The sequence below is a fragment of the Hemibagrus wyckioides genome, linkage group LG28, assembly GCF_019097595.1.
Source record: "Hemibagrus wyckioides isolate EC202008001 linkage group LG28, SWU_Hwy_1.0, whole genome shotgun sequence".
NCBI lineage: Eukaryota > Metazoa > Chordata > Actinopteri > Siluriformes > Bagridae > Hemibagrus > Hemibagrus wyckioides.
In genome coordinates this window covers 19,674,601-19,691,711 of record NC_080737.1, presented here as the reverse complement: position 1 = coordinate 19,691,711, position 17,111 = coordinate 19,674,601, and the positions used below count along the sequence as shown (strand labels likewise).

At 40.3% G+C, this 17,111-nt stretch overlaps 1 protein-coding gene across 1 annotated transcript in view; it reads left to right on the top strand.

Annotated features, from left to right (window-relative positions):
- The window catches only part of gsx1 (GS homeobox 1), a 30,704-nt gene extending 16,694 nt beyond the window's left edge, over positions 1-14,010 (top strand). Inside the window, exons 3-4 of the mRNA XM_058382655.1 lie at positions 10,960-11,949; positions 12,266-14,010. Of these exons, the coding sequence (XP_058238638.1) occupies positions 11,526-11,949; positions 12,266-12,606 (765 nt within the window). The 5' untranslated portion in view covers positions 10,960-11,525 and the 3' untranslated portion in view covers positions 12,607-14,010. The remainder of the gene's footprint in view (positions 1-10,959; positions 11,950-12,265) is intronic.
- Positions 14,011-17,111: the final 3,101 nt, after the last annotated feature.

The following is a 17,111-nucleotide window of genomic DNA, read 5'->3' as shown; positions in this document are numbered from 1 at the left end:
TCCAGTTATATTGAAGCTGTAAAGCACTTAAACCCTTAATACCTCCCCCAACACACACACACACACTTGACGCTTAATACATCACCAGTCGTGATGGCTGTAACAGTGTCATCTGCCGAGGCTGGTGGCTGCTCAGCGTATGAAAGATAATCAGCACCATTCAGCGTTCAATCTTCTAAAAGAGGGGGAACCTGCAATCTGTGCCGTTGCCCCCGGGGTAGGATTAGGAGGGGGACCCATCGAAGGCCCCGGTCAAACCGCCGTGTCCAGCCCCAGTGGGACCTTAAATCCCGTTACACAACAGACCTTTCCATAGAGAGCGCACTTCAACCTGTCGCACTGCCATAGAGTCCCGAAGCCATGAATAATTTACACCATACGGAAACCATTGACTCCCAAAAGCGATGAACACAGAGCTCACTTAATTCCATTTTATTAACCGTGTGTGTGTGTGTGTGTGTGTGTGTGTGAGGGAGAGCGATAGACACAGAGACCAACAGAAAGTGAGACAGAAGCAGCTGCAATGCAACAGAGTCACAACAAAATACAGAGGCGTGAAAATAATGTCTGTCTTTCTTTGTATTTCTTTTCTCAGACTTTTTCGCTGTTTTTCTGTCTTCTTGTACATATTTATTTCGCTATCTCTCTTGCACGCTCTCTCTCTTTCTGTTTGTTTCTTCTGTTTCACTCTTTCATTTTTTGTCTTCTTTTTCCTGTCTTCTACATGTTCAGACATAAAATGTAATTATATAATTATATGATTTATATTGTACCCAAAACTATTTAGACACTTAAACTTAAAAATAATAGCAATAATAATAATGCACCCTGCCCACTATCCATAATAAGATGAAGAAAAATCTGGACACTTAAATCACTGCATTGGTAAATAGCAATCAAAGTGGTATTTGGGTTTAAAGAAAGATACCACAAGCTCACTTTTCAAGCAAGTAATTTCCTCAAAATACATTGTTATGTTTGAGTATAAAAAATAATAGATATACTTGGACTATAATTAGACAAAAAAAAGCTTTTGGACACGTTGTCACTCTGCTTGTCACAGTTAATCTATAGTTTATGTGGTAAACTACTTGGGACATGGATGAAATTGAATGTAATTGATTTTATACATCCATATAAATTACAAGCCGGTTAAAAGTCATTGCAAACAAAGGTTTAACATCATCTTTTCCCCCAAAGAAGGCCACTCTATTCACCTGATCAACAAAAATAAATCAATCTTCCTTCCTTCATGATTGGTTATAAAAGATTTTTCCAAATTTCCAAGATAAAGGACTTGACTGAAAAAGCCACTTTAGGACACAGAGAAAGACCACTATCAGAGTGGGCAGGATAAATGGGAGTAAGATGAGAAACAGCAGAAATGATTGATTCAGACATCCATGAGAATGACCAGATACAACGTAGCACACAAGCTATTCAAAACAGGATCAAGAGCATGAGTCCAGAGCAAGAGTAAAGCAGCAGAAACCATTCCTTTCTAAGTTTCAGATGGTAGAGGGATTGTGTTGGGAAAACCAGAAGAAGATTTCCAACCAAACTGCACTCAGGGCATGAAGGTGTAATAAGATAAAGACTGGAGGATTCTGGGGCTGTTCTAACTACCGTGGTTGATGCCATAATGAACAAACCTGCAAAAATCAGTGAAGAAATGTTTCAAGTGACAGAAGTGGATTCTTCAGCAGGATAATGAACCAAGGAGAACCAAGCCTGTTCCTGAATGGATCTTCCCCAAGCCTGTTCCTGAATGGATCTTCCCCAAGCCTCTTCCTGAAAGAATCTTCCCCAAGCCTCTTCCTAAAAGAATCTTCTCCAAGCCTCTTCCTAAAAGAATCTTCCCCAAGCCTCTTCCTAAAAGAATCTTCCCCAAGCCTCTTCCTAAAAGAATCTTCCCCAAGCCTCTTCCTAAAAGAATCTTCCCCAAGCCTCTTCCTAAAAGAATCTTCCCCAAGCCTCTTCCTAAAAGAATCTTCCTCAAGCCTCTTCCTGAAAGAATCTTCCTCAAGCCTCTTCCTGAAAGAATCTTCCCCAAGCCTCTTCCTGAAGGAATCTTCTCCAAGACTCTTCCTGAAGGAATCTTCTCCAAGCCTCTTCCTGAAGGAATCTTCCCCAAGCCTCTTCCTGAAGGAATCTTCTCCAAGCCTCTTCCTGAAGGAATCTTCTCCAAGCCTCTTCCTGAAGGAATCTTCCCCAAGCCTCTTCCTGAAGGAATCTTCCCCAAGCCTCTTCCTGAAGGAATCTTCTCCAAGCCTCTTCCTCAAGGAATCTTCCCCAAGCCTCTTCCTGAAGGAATCTTCTCCAAGCCTCTTCCTGAAGGAATCTTCCCCAAGCCTCTTCCTGAAAGAATCTTCCCCAAGCCTCTTCCTAAAGAATCTTCCCCAAGCCTCTTCCTAAAAGAATCTTCCCCAAGCCTCTTCCTAAAAGAATCTTCCCCAAGCCTCTTCCTGAAAGAATCTTCCCCAAACCTCTTCCTAAAAGAATCTTCCCCAAGCCTCTTCCTAAAAGAATCTTCCCCAAGCCTCTTCCTAAAAGAATCTTCCCCAAGCCTCTTCCTGAAAGAATCTTCCCCAAGCCTCTTCCTAAAGAATCTTCCCCAAGCCTCTTCCTAAAAGAATCTTCCCCAAGCCTCTTCCTAAAAGAATCTTCCCCAAGCCTCTTCCTAAAAGAATCTTCCCCAAGACTCTTCCTAAAAGAATCTTCCCCAAGCCTCTTCCTAAAAGAATCTTCCTCAAGCCTCTTCCTGAAAGAATCTTCCTCAAGCCTCTTCCTGAAAGAATCTTCCCCAAGCCTCTTCCTGAAGGAATCTTCTCCAAGCCTCTTCCTGAAGGAATCTTCTCCAAGCCTCTTCCTGAAGGAATCTTCCCCAAGCCTCTTCCTGAAGGAATCTTCTCCAAGCCTCTTCCTGAAGGAATCTTCTCCAAGCCTCTTCCTGAAGGAATCTTCCCCAAGCCTCTTCCTGAAGGAATCTTCCCCAAGACTCTTCTTGAAGGAATCTTCCCCAAGCCTCTTCTTGAAGGAATCTTCCCCAAGACTCTTCCTGAAGGAATCTTCCCCAAGCCTCTTCCTGAAAGAATCTTCCCCAAGACTCTTCCTGAAAGAATCTTCCCCAAGACTCTTCCTGAAAGAATCTTCCCCAAGCCTCTTCCTGAAGGAATCTTCTCCAAGCCTCTTCCTGAAGGAATCTTCCCCAAGCCTCTTCCTGAAGGAATCTTCTCCAAGCCTCTTCCTCAAGGAATCTTCTCCAAGCCTCTTCCTGAAGGAATCTTCTCCAAGCCTCTTCCTGAAGGAATCTTCCCCAAGCCTCTTCCTGAAGGAATCTTCTCCAAGCCTCTTCCTGAAGGAATCTTCCCCAAGACTCTTCCTGAAAGAATCTTCCCCAAGACTCTTCCTGAAAGAATCTTCCCCAAGCCTCTTCCTGAAGGAATCTTCTCCAAGCCTCTTCCTGAAGGAATCTTCCCCAAGCCTCTTCCTGAAGGAATCTTCCCCAAGACTCTTCTTGAAGGAATCTTCCCCAAGACTCTTCCTGAAGGAATCTTCTCCAAGCCTCTTCCTGAAAGAATCTTCCCCAAGCCTCTTCCTGAAAGAATCTTCCCCAAGACTCTTCTTGAAGGAATCTTCCCCAAGACTCTTCCTGAAGGAATCTTCTCCAAGCCTCTTCCTGAAGGAATCTTCCCCAAGCCTCTTCCTGAGTGAATCTTCCCCAAGACTCTTCCTGAAAGAATCTTCCCCAAGCCTCTTCCTGAAGGAATCTTCTCCAAGCCTCTTCCTGAAGGAATCTTCCCCAAGCCTCTTCCTGAAGGAATCTTCCCCAAGACTCTTCCTGAAGGAATCTTCCCCAAGCCTCTTCTTGAAGGAATCTTCTCCAAGCCTCTTCCTGAGTGAACCTTCCCCAAGGCCCTGATTGAAAGTCTGTAGATCATCTCAAAATGGGATTCAGTGAAGAACTGAATCAGACTTTTGATGCTCTATGAAATGTATTTTTGGTTAAAACTTGGTGGAAGCTTTCACCACAACTGTTTTTTTTTTTTTTTATGAGAAGTGAGCTTGTGGTAACTTTTAAGATAGATGCCACTCGGTTTGACGTTATTTGCAGCAATATAATGCAGTAAAATACATTTGAATATAAACCTCTGAACTGTATTACAGGTTCAGGGAACATTTACATAAACCATGCAAACATTTACATAAACCCCAGTACAACCTCCATCACATACATTGGATAAAAGTAAAAGCTACAGAATTTACATTAGTTAAAAATAAAAACTACAGAATTTACATTGGATAAAAATAAACGCTCAGCATTTACTCTAGTTGTTGACATTATTTTCATTTGATATTTTATGGGTTTATCCCACAGGCAGCTATTTGATTTATCACAAATGATGTGCAAAAATCCTTCCTCCTATTCAGGCAGCATCCTGTTGAGAAGAATGCAGAAGATGTGAGAATCAAAAACAAAAACAAATCATTTAATAACTCTAACCAATAATATGTACAAAGATCTATAAAGATATATAGAGATCAGGGCCTCAGATCGTTTCTCTTTCCAAAGAAAAAAACAACAACAAAAGAATAAAACACACCCTTCATCGCTTCATCACGCCACCACTTCCAGAGAAAACTGATTTGTATCTTTGCTCTGCCATCACCTCCGACTCTTCACTCTCAAATTACCTCGGAATTTACATCCTGCTTACTAATAGAATGGAAATAGAATGTAAAGTGTCTAAATTTCCATTTTCGTTTACACTCGCTTTTCAGACTGTCTGATAGCAGCTGCTGAAACAATTAAAGGTGATATAATTATTATAATAATAATTAATAATTATTATTAATAATTAATAATTATTATTATAAAAAATACAATAATAATAATGATAATAATACATTTTGATATATTATTCCAAACAACAAAATAAAAAAAAATAGAAATAATAAATGTGTAAATAGTGCTGCAATAATTATTTATTCATTTAATTAATTAGATAGTTATTTGTATATTTTATAAAGTGTGCAATGCTAAGCTTTTAATTTAGAGTTAAAATTAAGAAATATTGCCTAATTGTAGTATAGTTTATAACACATTAATAGATAACCTGAAACCTTTACTTTTACCTTTTCACTTTATTAACTATAAATTAAAGTTTACTGATTTTTTCTTTGTAAATCTTGGCTTCATTTTAAACCTTTTTAGTGTAAATAGTTGGTAAATGAGATACATTTTCTCCTACATGGTGTTGATGAAAGGTGTCGGATGTGAGCTTTTGCGCTCTGCTGAACTGATATTTGGCACTGTTTTATCCAAATGACTCCCAAATCAGGCGAATTGCATTCCAGGCACAGAGCAGAGCAGATCAGCGGCATGCCACAAACACACTCACGCTCTCTGCAGACTCCAGTGGAAGAACATTAGGTGCTAGAATGTAAATTCGGATTCAAATCTGAAATCCCTTCCTTCATCACACCTCACATGCCTTATTTAATAGTAAGGTTTGTTTAATTTCTGTCTTTATACTCATTGTCTGAAAATGATTTCAGCTTTACAAACAATACAAAGCAACTAGCCGTTAAGGGATTAAGCCATTAACATTCACGACCCTTACAATGTGTGCACAGTGTGTCTGTGTTTTTAGAAACTTACTTCATGGTGCAACAAACAGCTAAAAATTTAGGCATAATATATAGAATGTACAAAGGTCTGAGCTTTATAACATAACTTGTGACATTATAACTTCTCTACTATTGTATATTACTTGTACACACACATACATACACACACACACACACACACTTTATATATCCACTTCCACTGTTTTTTTTCACTTTTCTTTATTCTTTCTTTGTCTTTATACTTTATTCTCACTCTGTCTCCCCCTGTTCTCTTTCTCAATCTCTCTCTCTCTCTCTCTCTCTCTCTCTCTATCTCTCTCTCTCTCACTATCTATCTATCTATTTTGTGTCTTCATGTGTCTATCTATCTATCTATATGTGTCTAAACATTTAGCTGGACGTTTCCTCCCTCTCGGTAAATCTGCTGTGTTTGACTTGTCCTCTAGAGGGCAGAGTGTCCCTGGGCCTCGCCAAGGTCAAAGCTATTTGTTGGCCTCCAGTTGAGAGAACAAATGAGGATGAGCTTCCTGGAGCTCTTTCAACCTCACACTCTCTTTCACAGATATTCTCTTTCTCTCTCTCTCAGTGTGTGTGTGTGTGTTTTCATATTTCTCTCCTTTCCTATATTCACGCTTGTTATTCAGTTTAACTTTAAATCCAAATGAAGGGATGATTTGATTAAATGAACCTTTAAAACCTGTTGGTAAATTAGTGTTTGGAGTGGTTGAGGCCGGACTGAACCATTTCCCTCTTTCCTCACACAGACTCACTCTCCAGTAAACAAAGTAATCATCTGTAATCAAAGGCATTGAAATTAATGTTCTCTATTTATCTCTCTCTGTCTCTCTCTCTCTCTGTCTCTCATTCTTTCCCTTCTCCCTGTCTCATTCTCTCCATCTTTCACTCACTCTGTCTCTTATTCTCTCCCTTCTCCCTGTCTCATTCTGTCCATCTTTCACTCACTCTGTCTCTCTCTGTCTCTCATTCTTTCCCTTCTCCCTGTCTCATTCTCTCCATCTTTCACTCACTCTGTCTCTCTCTGTCTCTTATTCTCTCCCTTCTCTCTGTCTCATTCTCTCCATCTTTCACTCTCTCTGTCTTTCTCTCATTCTCTCCCTTCTCCCTGTCTCATGCTCTCCATCTTTCACTCTCTCTATCTGTCTCTCTCTGTCTTTTATTCCCTTCCTTCTGCCTGTCTCACTCTCTCCATCTTTCTCTCTCTCTATCTGTCTCTCATTCTCTCCCTTCTCCCTGTCTCAATCTCTCAATCTTTCACTCTTTCTTGCTCTGACCTCTATCTCTTTGTCTTCTTTTGCTCATATTTTCTCTTTCTCTCTGTTTCTCTTGATGATCTTTTTTTATACCTTTTTTTAAATCTTATCATCTCCCTTCCTATTTCTTTTTCCCCAGCTCTCTCTTTCCTTCATTCATTGCATTCAGTCTTCCACACTTTATTTTTCTCACTTTATTTTTTTTGCTTTTATTTTCTTTGTATACTCTATTTGTTTTCTCCTCCTCTCTTTATACTTTCTCCATTTTAACATCTTTTTCACCTAGTTTTCTTTTGCTTTCTCTCTTTCTCCATTTCTTTCACTCCCTCTCTCTTTTTTTCTTTTATCCTATCTTTTTCTTTCGGTTTTTGCCTTTCCATATCTGACCATCTCAGTATCAGCTCTCTCTGATTCTCTTTAGTCTCTTCTTCTCTCTCTCTCTCTCTCTCTCTCTCTCTCTGTACCTGCTTGCTGCTTGTTTAAGGGTTTAATTGCTTCTAATTTGTCAGCTAAAGACCTGCTATTATGTGACGCAGCAAAGTTGCGACCAAATTACACCCTTTTATGAGTGGAGTGGTGATTCCCCATGTGCTGATGGACAGAGGGATGGGTAGATGGGTGGATGGATGGACGCTTGGATATAGCCGGGGTTCTCTGGTCATTTTCAGTGAATAAAGCAAATGGCTGTAGCGTGTCTCGCAGTCCATTACCTGCTCAAGGCTCGGTTCGGAACTCAATGAGCCATTAGCACACAGTGGTTCTCGGTTCTGCGCTGAAAAAGCATCGTGTGCAAAACCAGAGAACGTCTGTGGCCCTAATTGTAGGGGCTGTCAGACAGGTGTGTGTTTTAGAATGTGTGTGTGTGTTTTTGAGCTACTGTTTCCCCAATACTTTATAGTTTAGTGTGTCTCCTGCTTCATCCACTCATTAACACACACATGATGTGTTAACATATGTGTGAAAGTATGTGATTGTGTGTGAAAATGTGTGTATGTAAAATTGCATGTGTGTGTTTGTGTGTGTCTGTGATCATCAGGCATATTAGTGTTTATCCGAGATAAACAGATCTACACAAATTGATGGTTTGATGAAGGAATTTGTGATAGATCGATAGTGTAACACTATTCTGGGATTGATGGTGGATGGATGGATGGATGGATGGATGGATGGATGGATGGATAGATAGATAGATAGATAGATAGATAGATAGATAGATAGATAGATAGGTATTTAAATCTTAGATATTATAATGTGTGTTTTGGTTTGTGTTAATTTTGTTTTATAGGTGTTTATCACATACACACTCATACACACACACACACACACACACTTGTTTTATGCTCATGAGGAGTCAGGTGTGAGAGTGAGAACATCTAGCATCAGCACCAGGGAAACACTGTCACACACTCGTACTGATGAGGAGCACTGTAGTGACACACCACTGTGATTTTGGTCTGTGTGTGTGTGTGTGTGTGTGCGCACACATTCAATGCCATTACTAAAGCTTTTGCTGCTAAAGCATGTTAACAGCATGCATCTCTCCACTCTAAATATTTTCCACCACTTTCCTGTCATTTCAGCCGAACAGGAAGTGGACCTGCGGGTCTGCATTTTTCGTCCTTATCCATTTTTAACTTCGCTTCGTTCTCGAATAAATTTTTTTTTTTACATCAATGTAGATCAGTGTACATGTTCGGTGTCTGAAGTTTGTTTCTGTAGTTTTACGCTGGAAATGCAAGCTAATAATGGACACTTACAGCTAGCAGTTTAGCATCAAGCATACCCGGATTATCAACACCCTCATCTGGTAGCTGCAGTGCAAAGCAAGAGGAAGCAAACTTCAGACACTGAACACGTCCTGGCTGATCGACGTTTAGGGTGAAAGGGGACATTGTGGACATTTCATTTTTGGCCGGACTGTTCTTTTAAGGTGTCGAGGATTCATGGCTTACATCAGCACTGAAGCATGACCACTGAGGCGATAGGCGTAAAGGACGCTGGTCAGTCGGCCGTTTATTCCACACTGTTTCCGCACTTTTACTTATCAAACCAAGCCTTTCTCTTCTAAATTATTTATTCGTCCACAGCTTTATAAAAAATATCTATGATTACATGATGGGGTTCTTTAAAATATAATTAGCTTTATTTGTTTGTTTGTTTATGTATTTATTTATTTAAAGTTTTCCTTTGAGCTTAGTCAGTCTGTTGAAAGTTTACCACTTGAAAAAATTCCAAAAATAAATAAATAAATAAATTATATAAAAGTTCCATCCAGTGTGATCACTTAAGTCACTTTATGCTATATAAATTTTACATAATTTGTTAATTTTAAGTATCTCCAGGCCAAATCGATTCAAACTGAATTACACGATCCTTTACAAACATTTCTGTGTCATTTATTATATGCTAATCAACTTTTGTTTAGATAAATAAATATAAACATTTGCGTAATGAGGGACAGGAATTTCATTTTTATGAAATTCTTAACTGTCAAGTGTAAACTAATGACAGTTTTTTCAGGAGCGTTATATAAGTTGTTAATTATTTGTAGGTGAGTGTGAGAAAGCATTTAATCTCTTTCTCTGTTTTTCACTCTCTTCCTTATGAAAATCTCGTTTGTTGGCGTTAAACTGAAAGAAAATGTTCCTATTGCTTAATTGAATTAGAGCAAGGCAGGCTGGTGTGTGTGTGTGCGTGTGTGTGTGTGTGTGTGTGTGTATGTGTTTGTAGTGTGGGGGGAGGGGGGTGGGGTGTTCTGCCCCTTTGTGTGTGTCCGTCCTGCGCTGTCACACACTTTAATGCGAGCCTCTTTTCTCTGGCATTCACGACTCCCTACAATGACATTCAATTCAATCCGAAGGCAGTGAAAACCTGGTTATTTTTATATATTCTTTCCTGGGGCCGGTGGGGGCCCGCATGCACGAATTAAACACCACGGTTTAACCGCGCGGCCTCACACAACCATGCGGTCTTGGGCAGAAGCAACACGCCACACTCGTCCGGTTCTCATCATTTTATATTCAGACAAATGCCTGGTGAGGAAGAAGGGCAGTGTTCACTTCGTCAGAGCTTTTTATCCAGTTTGTTTTGATTGAATTTTAATTAAGTGTTTATAAACAATCTTAGAAAGTATTTAATCACAGAATAAAATCCCCAGGATCATATTAACAACTTTTGACTGCAGTTTTCTAGTGCTGAATTCTTGTTAGCTTTCATAGGATTATAAAAACACCTACATTCAGGAGAGGGTTGAACCATGAGAGCTTTATTGAGCTTGTCCTTTTAGAAGAACCCTGGGGTTCTGTATACAAACCCCAATAACCAAGGGCTTCACTTAACTAACTCCACTTTAATCAGACAGAGTTTATTGTTCACAAACAGTGTCATTGATTTGGATAATTCAATTCATTCATTAGGAATTAATTCTACACAGTGTTCAGTTTGTACAGACAGAGGGTAGAATTTCAACAGAATATATTTAAATTCAGCTCTGCAACCTGTGTGACTGTGTTAATTTAGCTTTATAACACAACATTATAAGAGTTCTAAGAGTTACAGGAGCACTGACTGACCACAGGTGTTAATTCGTTTATATAATTCTACAGAACTGAAGATTTTCATGAGCATGTTGGTGTTCTGGTTTTATTTGATGAAACCTTTTGAGTATAAACATATTCTAGAGACCTGATTCTCCATGAAGTAGAGTGAAGGGAATGGATCTCATTAACTCAAAAACTAATTAATAATTAGTAATAATTAATAAATGGACCTTTGTCCAAGGAATAGGAAGAGAAAACTCTACAGCTCAAGCGAATAGCCAGAATACTGCTGTACACATTTAAATAACAAGTCTAATATGTGAATATTATAATATGTGAAAAATGAATATTTTTCGCTTATTTTCATGAAATAAAGTTTCCGTGCTGCTGATCCACAGGCTGTGGTTTATTTAAAGACAGGACATTGTTTGTGACTGATCTGAGTAAGTCTTTGTGTTTTGTTGAAATTCATGCTGACTGACACTTAAACACTTCGTCTCGTGTTTGTCTTTCTGCAGGTGCATCTGCGTGAACCTCCCCTGCGTCTCACTTCAGACTTCCCACAAATCAGCTCATGGCCAGGTGAATGAATCCGAAATTAAAAGAGCAATAGTGTCCATGCGATCAATGGGTGGGGTGAAAATAATAAAGTTTAAAATGACACTAAAAGAGTAATAGTAGGCTGTAAAAAAAAAGAGGCGGACTTAAAAGAAAAAACAAAAACAAAACAAAAAAGGGGGCAGTGCCGCGTCTCGCGGTGTGGGTGGGGCTGACAAGAATGGACTACATTATGCAGTTCATTTAGTTAACAAGTGAAATAATAGGGAAGCGTGCAGTGTGAATGCTCAGAGAAAAGGCACAAAACCCTATTGAGAGAGAGAGAGAGAGAGAGAGAGAGATGCGTGGTCTGGAACTTATTTAAGAGCCTCGGTGTTTCTCTGCTGCATCACTCTGCTGTCCATCACTGGAGAGACTGGACCTGTTTTGAAAAACTTTCTGCATTCATCCGCGTGCAGAAAAAAACTTTTGGCAATTAAAAAAAAAATAATTCTCACTTTAAAGAAGTAGAAGAAGAAAAAGAAAGATGCCACGGTCGTTTCTTGTGGACTCGTTGATTTTGCGTGAGACCAACGAGAAAGGCAACGAGAACAACCCGCCCCCGCCGTTACTGCCGTACACGGTGCACCCATCGCACGCGCTCCACGGGCTGTCGGCGGCGGCGGCCGCGTCGTGCCACGCGCGCAAGGCCGGCCTGCTGTGCTTCTGTCCGCTGTGCATGGCGGCCGCGGCGTCTCAGCAGCTGCACCCTGCTCCCCCGGCGCTCCCGCTGCTCAAGGCGGCGGCCGCGGCAGCCTCGTTCCCAGCGGCTTTCGGCTCGCAGTGCTGCCCCTCCGCGCTCTCGCGGCAACACTCGCCCTCCAGCGGCGTGCACGTGAACCCCGGCGCGGGACTTTACCAGAGCGCGTACCCGGTCGCGGACCCGCGGCAGTTCCACTGCATGTCTCTCGGTGAGTACTCGTTTATATGGTTTATATCAATAATTTATATATAAATATATACACTAATATCTTAATCATTATGTATTATCTATTAAGCATTATGTATCAAAAGTAAATAGTGATAAAGTGACAAGTTTGTTACCTCAAAAACGTCTGTATAGAACCCTACAACATGGGGTTTCTCTTCCAGGACAACTTTAGCAACCCTAAGAACCCTTAAGTAACGTTATAAAACCATCAACCTCCTGAAGAACCCTGTGGTATTACCATCTACTGTCCCAAGAAGCCCTTCTAATGACAGTGTCTTTCTCCATCTTTTTCACAGATAACAGCAATAGCCAACTCCAAAGCAGCAAACGCATGCGCACAGCGTTCACCAGCACGCAGCTCCTGGAGCTTGAGCGGGAGTTCACCTCTAACATGTACCTGTCCAGACTGCGGCGCATCGAGATCGCCACCTACCTGAACTTGTCCGAGAAACAGGTCAAGATCTGGTTCCAAAACCGACGTGTCAAGCACAAGAAAGAAGGCAAGGGAGGTTCCCACAGAACAGGTTCTCTGCACTGCAAGTGTTCGTCCGCGCGGTGCTCCGAGGAGGAGGACGACACGCCTATGTCACCTTCATCGTCAGGGAAGGAGGACGCTGATCTTTCTGTTAGCCCGTGAACTCTCAGTAAATAAATATACAGGGATTGCTCCATAGCAAACCACCTGCAGAGTTATTAATTAGCTCTTTGATTAGCCAAACCAGGTGCTAAGATTTAGGGGTTGGAGCTTGACTTGGAGCTGGAGTGTGCCGGGGTTGTGCTCCAGAAACAAGAAACGTTAGCATGTCTGAAAACATAGTCAGATAGTTTAGGCTTGTCTGGATGAAAATAGCTAACTTGTCTCTTCATTTGGTTTGGTACAAATCTCACCTGTACCTGTACGTTATCTTGTCACTGGTTTAGTACCATCAAGGGTATATCTTTTGTACCTATAGTGTGTATCTTCACACTAAAGGTATATATAAACCTACATCAGTGGTTCTTAAGGTCCGAAAGTACTGATGGCACCATGACAGTGACAGGTAACAGTACACTCTAGTACCATTAGGCTATTTCTGAGAGTGTAGTTGATAGTGGGCTGCTCTTCGTCTCTGTATGGACAAATTCCGGACAATTAATTTGGAAGATCATACACATAACAATTTAAAAATTCTCCTAAGGTTCCTGATGCACTGAGATAAATTCTGCTTGCTAGTTTTATTGTATGGCGTCAGATGTATATAGGTTAGTTGTGGACTAGATGTGGAGAAAAAGTTCAAATCATCCAGCAAGAGATATAAAAGCCCGCTAAATCACTTCACCTACTCAGATCTTCTTGCTAATTTTACGAACTGACCGACTCAAAGTCATCTGATTCAAAATGTCTCTGTTTTCTTAACTTCATCCTCTTAAAATTCCTAAGTGCCAAAACATTTTAAAAACTTTATGAATTAAGTGAGAAGCTACATAAGGGTTTTACCTCACAGATTCTGTGGCTAAAATGACCAAAACCCTCCTGAAGTTCAAGAAAGAAAAGTGGCTAGTTGTTATATTAGCCATGATGCTGATTTTCTGTTTCTCTTCAGGAGGAGTATCAGTTAATAACATATTTCCCTGAATATAAATAAAAAAAAGTGATTGTATGTGTGTAGGTACTAAAGTCTGTAAATAAGAGAGAGAGAGAAAAAAGAGGTTTATATAAATTAGGGGCTCGCACGAGCGACTCCATTAATCCTGCTGTATATAATTGTATACATGTTGTATGATGTTGTATGATTGTAGTTCATTTTTTTCTTTAAAGAACGTACGCCCAAAAGGTTTTGATATCTGTACGAAAATGGAAGATAGTCTGTCCTTATTCCTTTCTGATTTATCTTTTTACTTTTTTTTGGTAAATTCATATCAGTCGAGATGTTTGAGTGACGGCTGAAGGTTTCTTCCTCTCAGCATCTCGCCACCTCTGATTGTATGTTTGGTGTCATGAGAATATTTATTTATTTAAAACGATATCACTGAAAATAAAGAATATTTCTTTCTAGTCATATGTTGTGGCTCTGTGTGTCAGTTTTGCAAGACAAAAAACATTCTGCACGTGAAGTTACACTTCACTTTAATAATAATAATAATAATAATAATAATAATAATAATACAATATCCCAACATTATGCTACCAAAATCTACCCAAAGGGCTCCAGTTTTTTACATAAAATCATTATAAACCTTTATTTGGGATAAATATATATGATAATTTTATACATTTGGCATGTTTAGACGATTTCTCTAGCTCTATAGCTACGTTGTGTGTAAATTTGCCCAAACTTGTGTCATTTACACGATTATATGAGCTGTGATGTGGGTTAAGATACAGTTTCACGCGCCTCATCCAAAGTTCAAATTCTGTTCACACACACACGCACACACACACACACACACACACACTGATATATCAGTATATCAGTTGAGACAGATCTTGTCATCCATGTGCTAATTTCATTCCCAGATTTATCTGGTGTATCTAACACTAAACGGTACTGAGACGCGTCTAAAGGCGCGCAAGAATATTTTCTGTTTCTACACATACGCACCAAAACCCAGCTGGATCATTCTTGAAATCCTTATAGTGAGTGTTTGTGTGTGTGTGTGTGTGTGTGTATGTGTGTGTGTGTGTTTGTGTGTTACTGAAAACTTTTATTGTTTATTTCAGCAGTACATGTGGAAGCGCAGCAGTGAATTTCTCTCCAAAGACAAGGATTCAGTGGGAAGACGCGGAGACGCGCGTGTGGCGCGCACACGACCTGCTTTTAAAAAGTCTTTAAAGCCACATACGGAGGTAAAGACACGCAGAGAAAGAGAGAGCGAGAGCGAGCGAGAGAGAGAGAGAGAGAGAGAGAGAGAGAGAGAGTATTAATGTATGAAACAAAGAATGTATTACTTGATAATTTAATAATAGAACAAAATTGCATCTAATATACATCATGTGATTTTAGCAACATTTTACAACCTTAAAGAGCTTTTAAAAAAAGACAGCCATATTATAACTTTGGATCATGATGCTTTGGGTGAATTTCTAGCCAGTATTTCTAAAATACTTAAACCCTTCTTCTGGAAAACAGACGGATATCCGCGCGCTCCGAGTATCGTTTCGTTTAAAAGCGATAAAATCAGAGTCAAGTGTTTGCAATGAAAAGGGTGGAGGTCAGGCGAGCCTTAAGTGTCTTATAGCATCTCTATACACACTCTATTACTCGTCAACAACACGCACGCGGATAACAATCAGCATCCAGCAGTCTCGAGCAGAAGTGCATATTTAGGCAAGTTTTTTTTCATCCTCGGTGGCTTTATTTTTTTCCCCAGGGACGCAGGATAATCCCCCTCCCTGTAAAACCGCACAGTTTATTAATGCATGGGGACGATCATAATGCGCGAATGAATAAAATATACTAGTCAATGGGACAGATTAATCGATGTTGATATTTAAATTTATTTAAAAGGATTGCAGCGCGCGCTTTGGCGAGGTCCTGCAATCATCTCTCTGAATTTCTATTTCGTTTGGGGGGGGAAATCAATTACAATACGATTAATGTGCTCTATGTCATATATCACTTTAAAAGGGATTAACTGAAACTGGGGGGAAATTTCAGTCAATTTGTAAAACGGTTGAAATTTATTTATCTACACGTATTTGAGATAAACATGAAGCCTGAGTACTTCGTGAATCCAAAATGTTCTGATTTGGAGACGCTGGATTTTTTTTTAACTAAAACGCATACACTAGATCTTTTCATTATGGAAAAAAACAATCTAAAATGCAATATTGCTTCATTTAAGAAACCTTGATGTACAGTAGAACATTTAAGAGGGATTAAAGGCATTTATTAAATGTTGCGCGCGCGCGTCTGGGATCGCCACGTAAACAAGCAGGTTCCCAAAAAATGCGCCGCGTTTCAGTTCGCAGCGAGCCCTCTGTTCATTATATAGCGTTAAAACTTTATTTAATTTATTGAAATGGGATTTAAACGGTATTTACTCCTCTGGCAATTTATCATCAGCCTTCGGTGACAACAATGAGCCCACTGAGGACGTTTAGGAGCTAAATTATTCCAGTTATTGTGCCTTTGGCCATGCTGGGGCCGCTCTTGTAAACTCTCCTTTAATTCTTCACTTAAACATTTTTAACCAAACTCCAATATTTGCATTTGTTAAGATATGGGATTAGAGCATTTTGTTAATTGCACTATAGAGTCCCGTTTTGCTCCGTGCGTCCTTTTATCCGTCCAGCAGCCCCCGGCTCGGCTATGCGCCCTGCAAAGGGAGCGGGGCGGGAGGGAGAGCTTAATATAAGCCTGCTGCTCAAAATGCTCAATTTATTTATTCTTAATTTTGTGCCGATCAATTCATTGAAGGCAAAAGAAGGGGGCTACAGTGTAGTTTCTAAGAGAAGAAAGGCGAATTGTTGACGTGACCCTCGAGTCAACAGGGCTCCCATCTAGCAGACTCGGCCCTCGCCTTTCTTTCCAACTAAATTTTTCATTTACGGCTTTTCTTAGACTCGTCTCTTATCTATCGGATTTAAAAGAGCAGCTTGTAACAAATCAGTCTGCCCGATTTACAAGAGCATTAAAAGGAAAGAAAAGAAAAGAGGCAGGGCCCGTCAGTACCTGAGTCTGGTAGACGGTGCAGCTGATGCGATGGGGTTTTGAAAATGGCGCACGAAACAAAATACTTGAATCCTGGCAAAAAAAGGAGCCTTTGTACGTTTCTTTAGAAATCAAGCAATTCTGCATGACAAAGGACAATTAATAAGCCGTCTTTTCACGACCAGCAGCTGGTTTCCCCGTCAAGGAAAGTAAGTTGGGGGAGAGAAAAAAAAAATAATTCAGGCTGAATGCGCGCAAAAAGGCCCCTTTGCGCGCGGAGCAGCTACCCAAGGTGACCCATTTGGCACAGTTAAAATAAGCAGGCCGAGGCAAAAGCGAGGGAACTGTCAAAAACATTTAAGCTGGAATATCTTGAAATTGCAAATCCCTTTATGTGGAGGGACGCCGTCCATGTGGGTTGGACGCACAATGGAGGTGGTTGAAGTTGGAGAGGCTTTTTGGAGACGCACACGTGGCCTCTCAATGAGAGCCGCCTGCAACTCGCGTG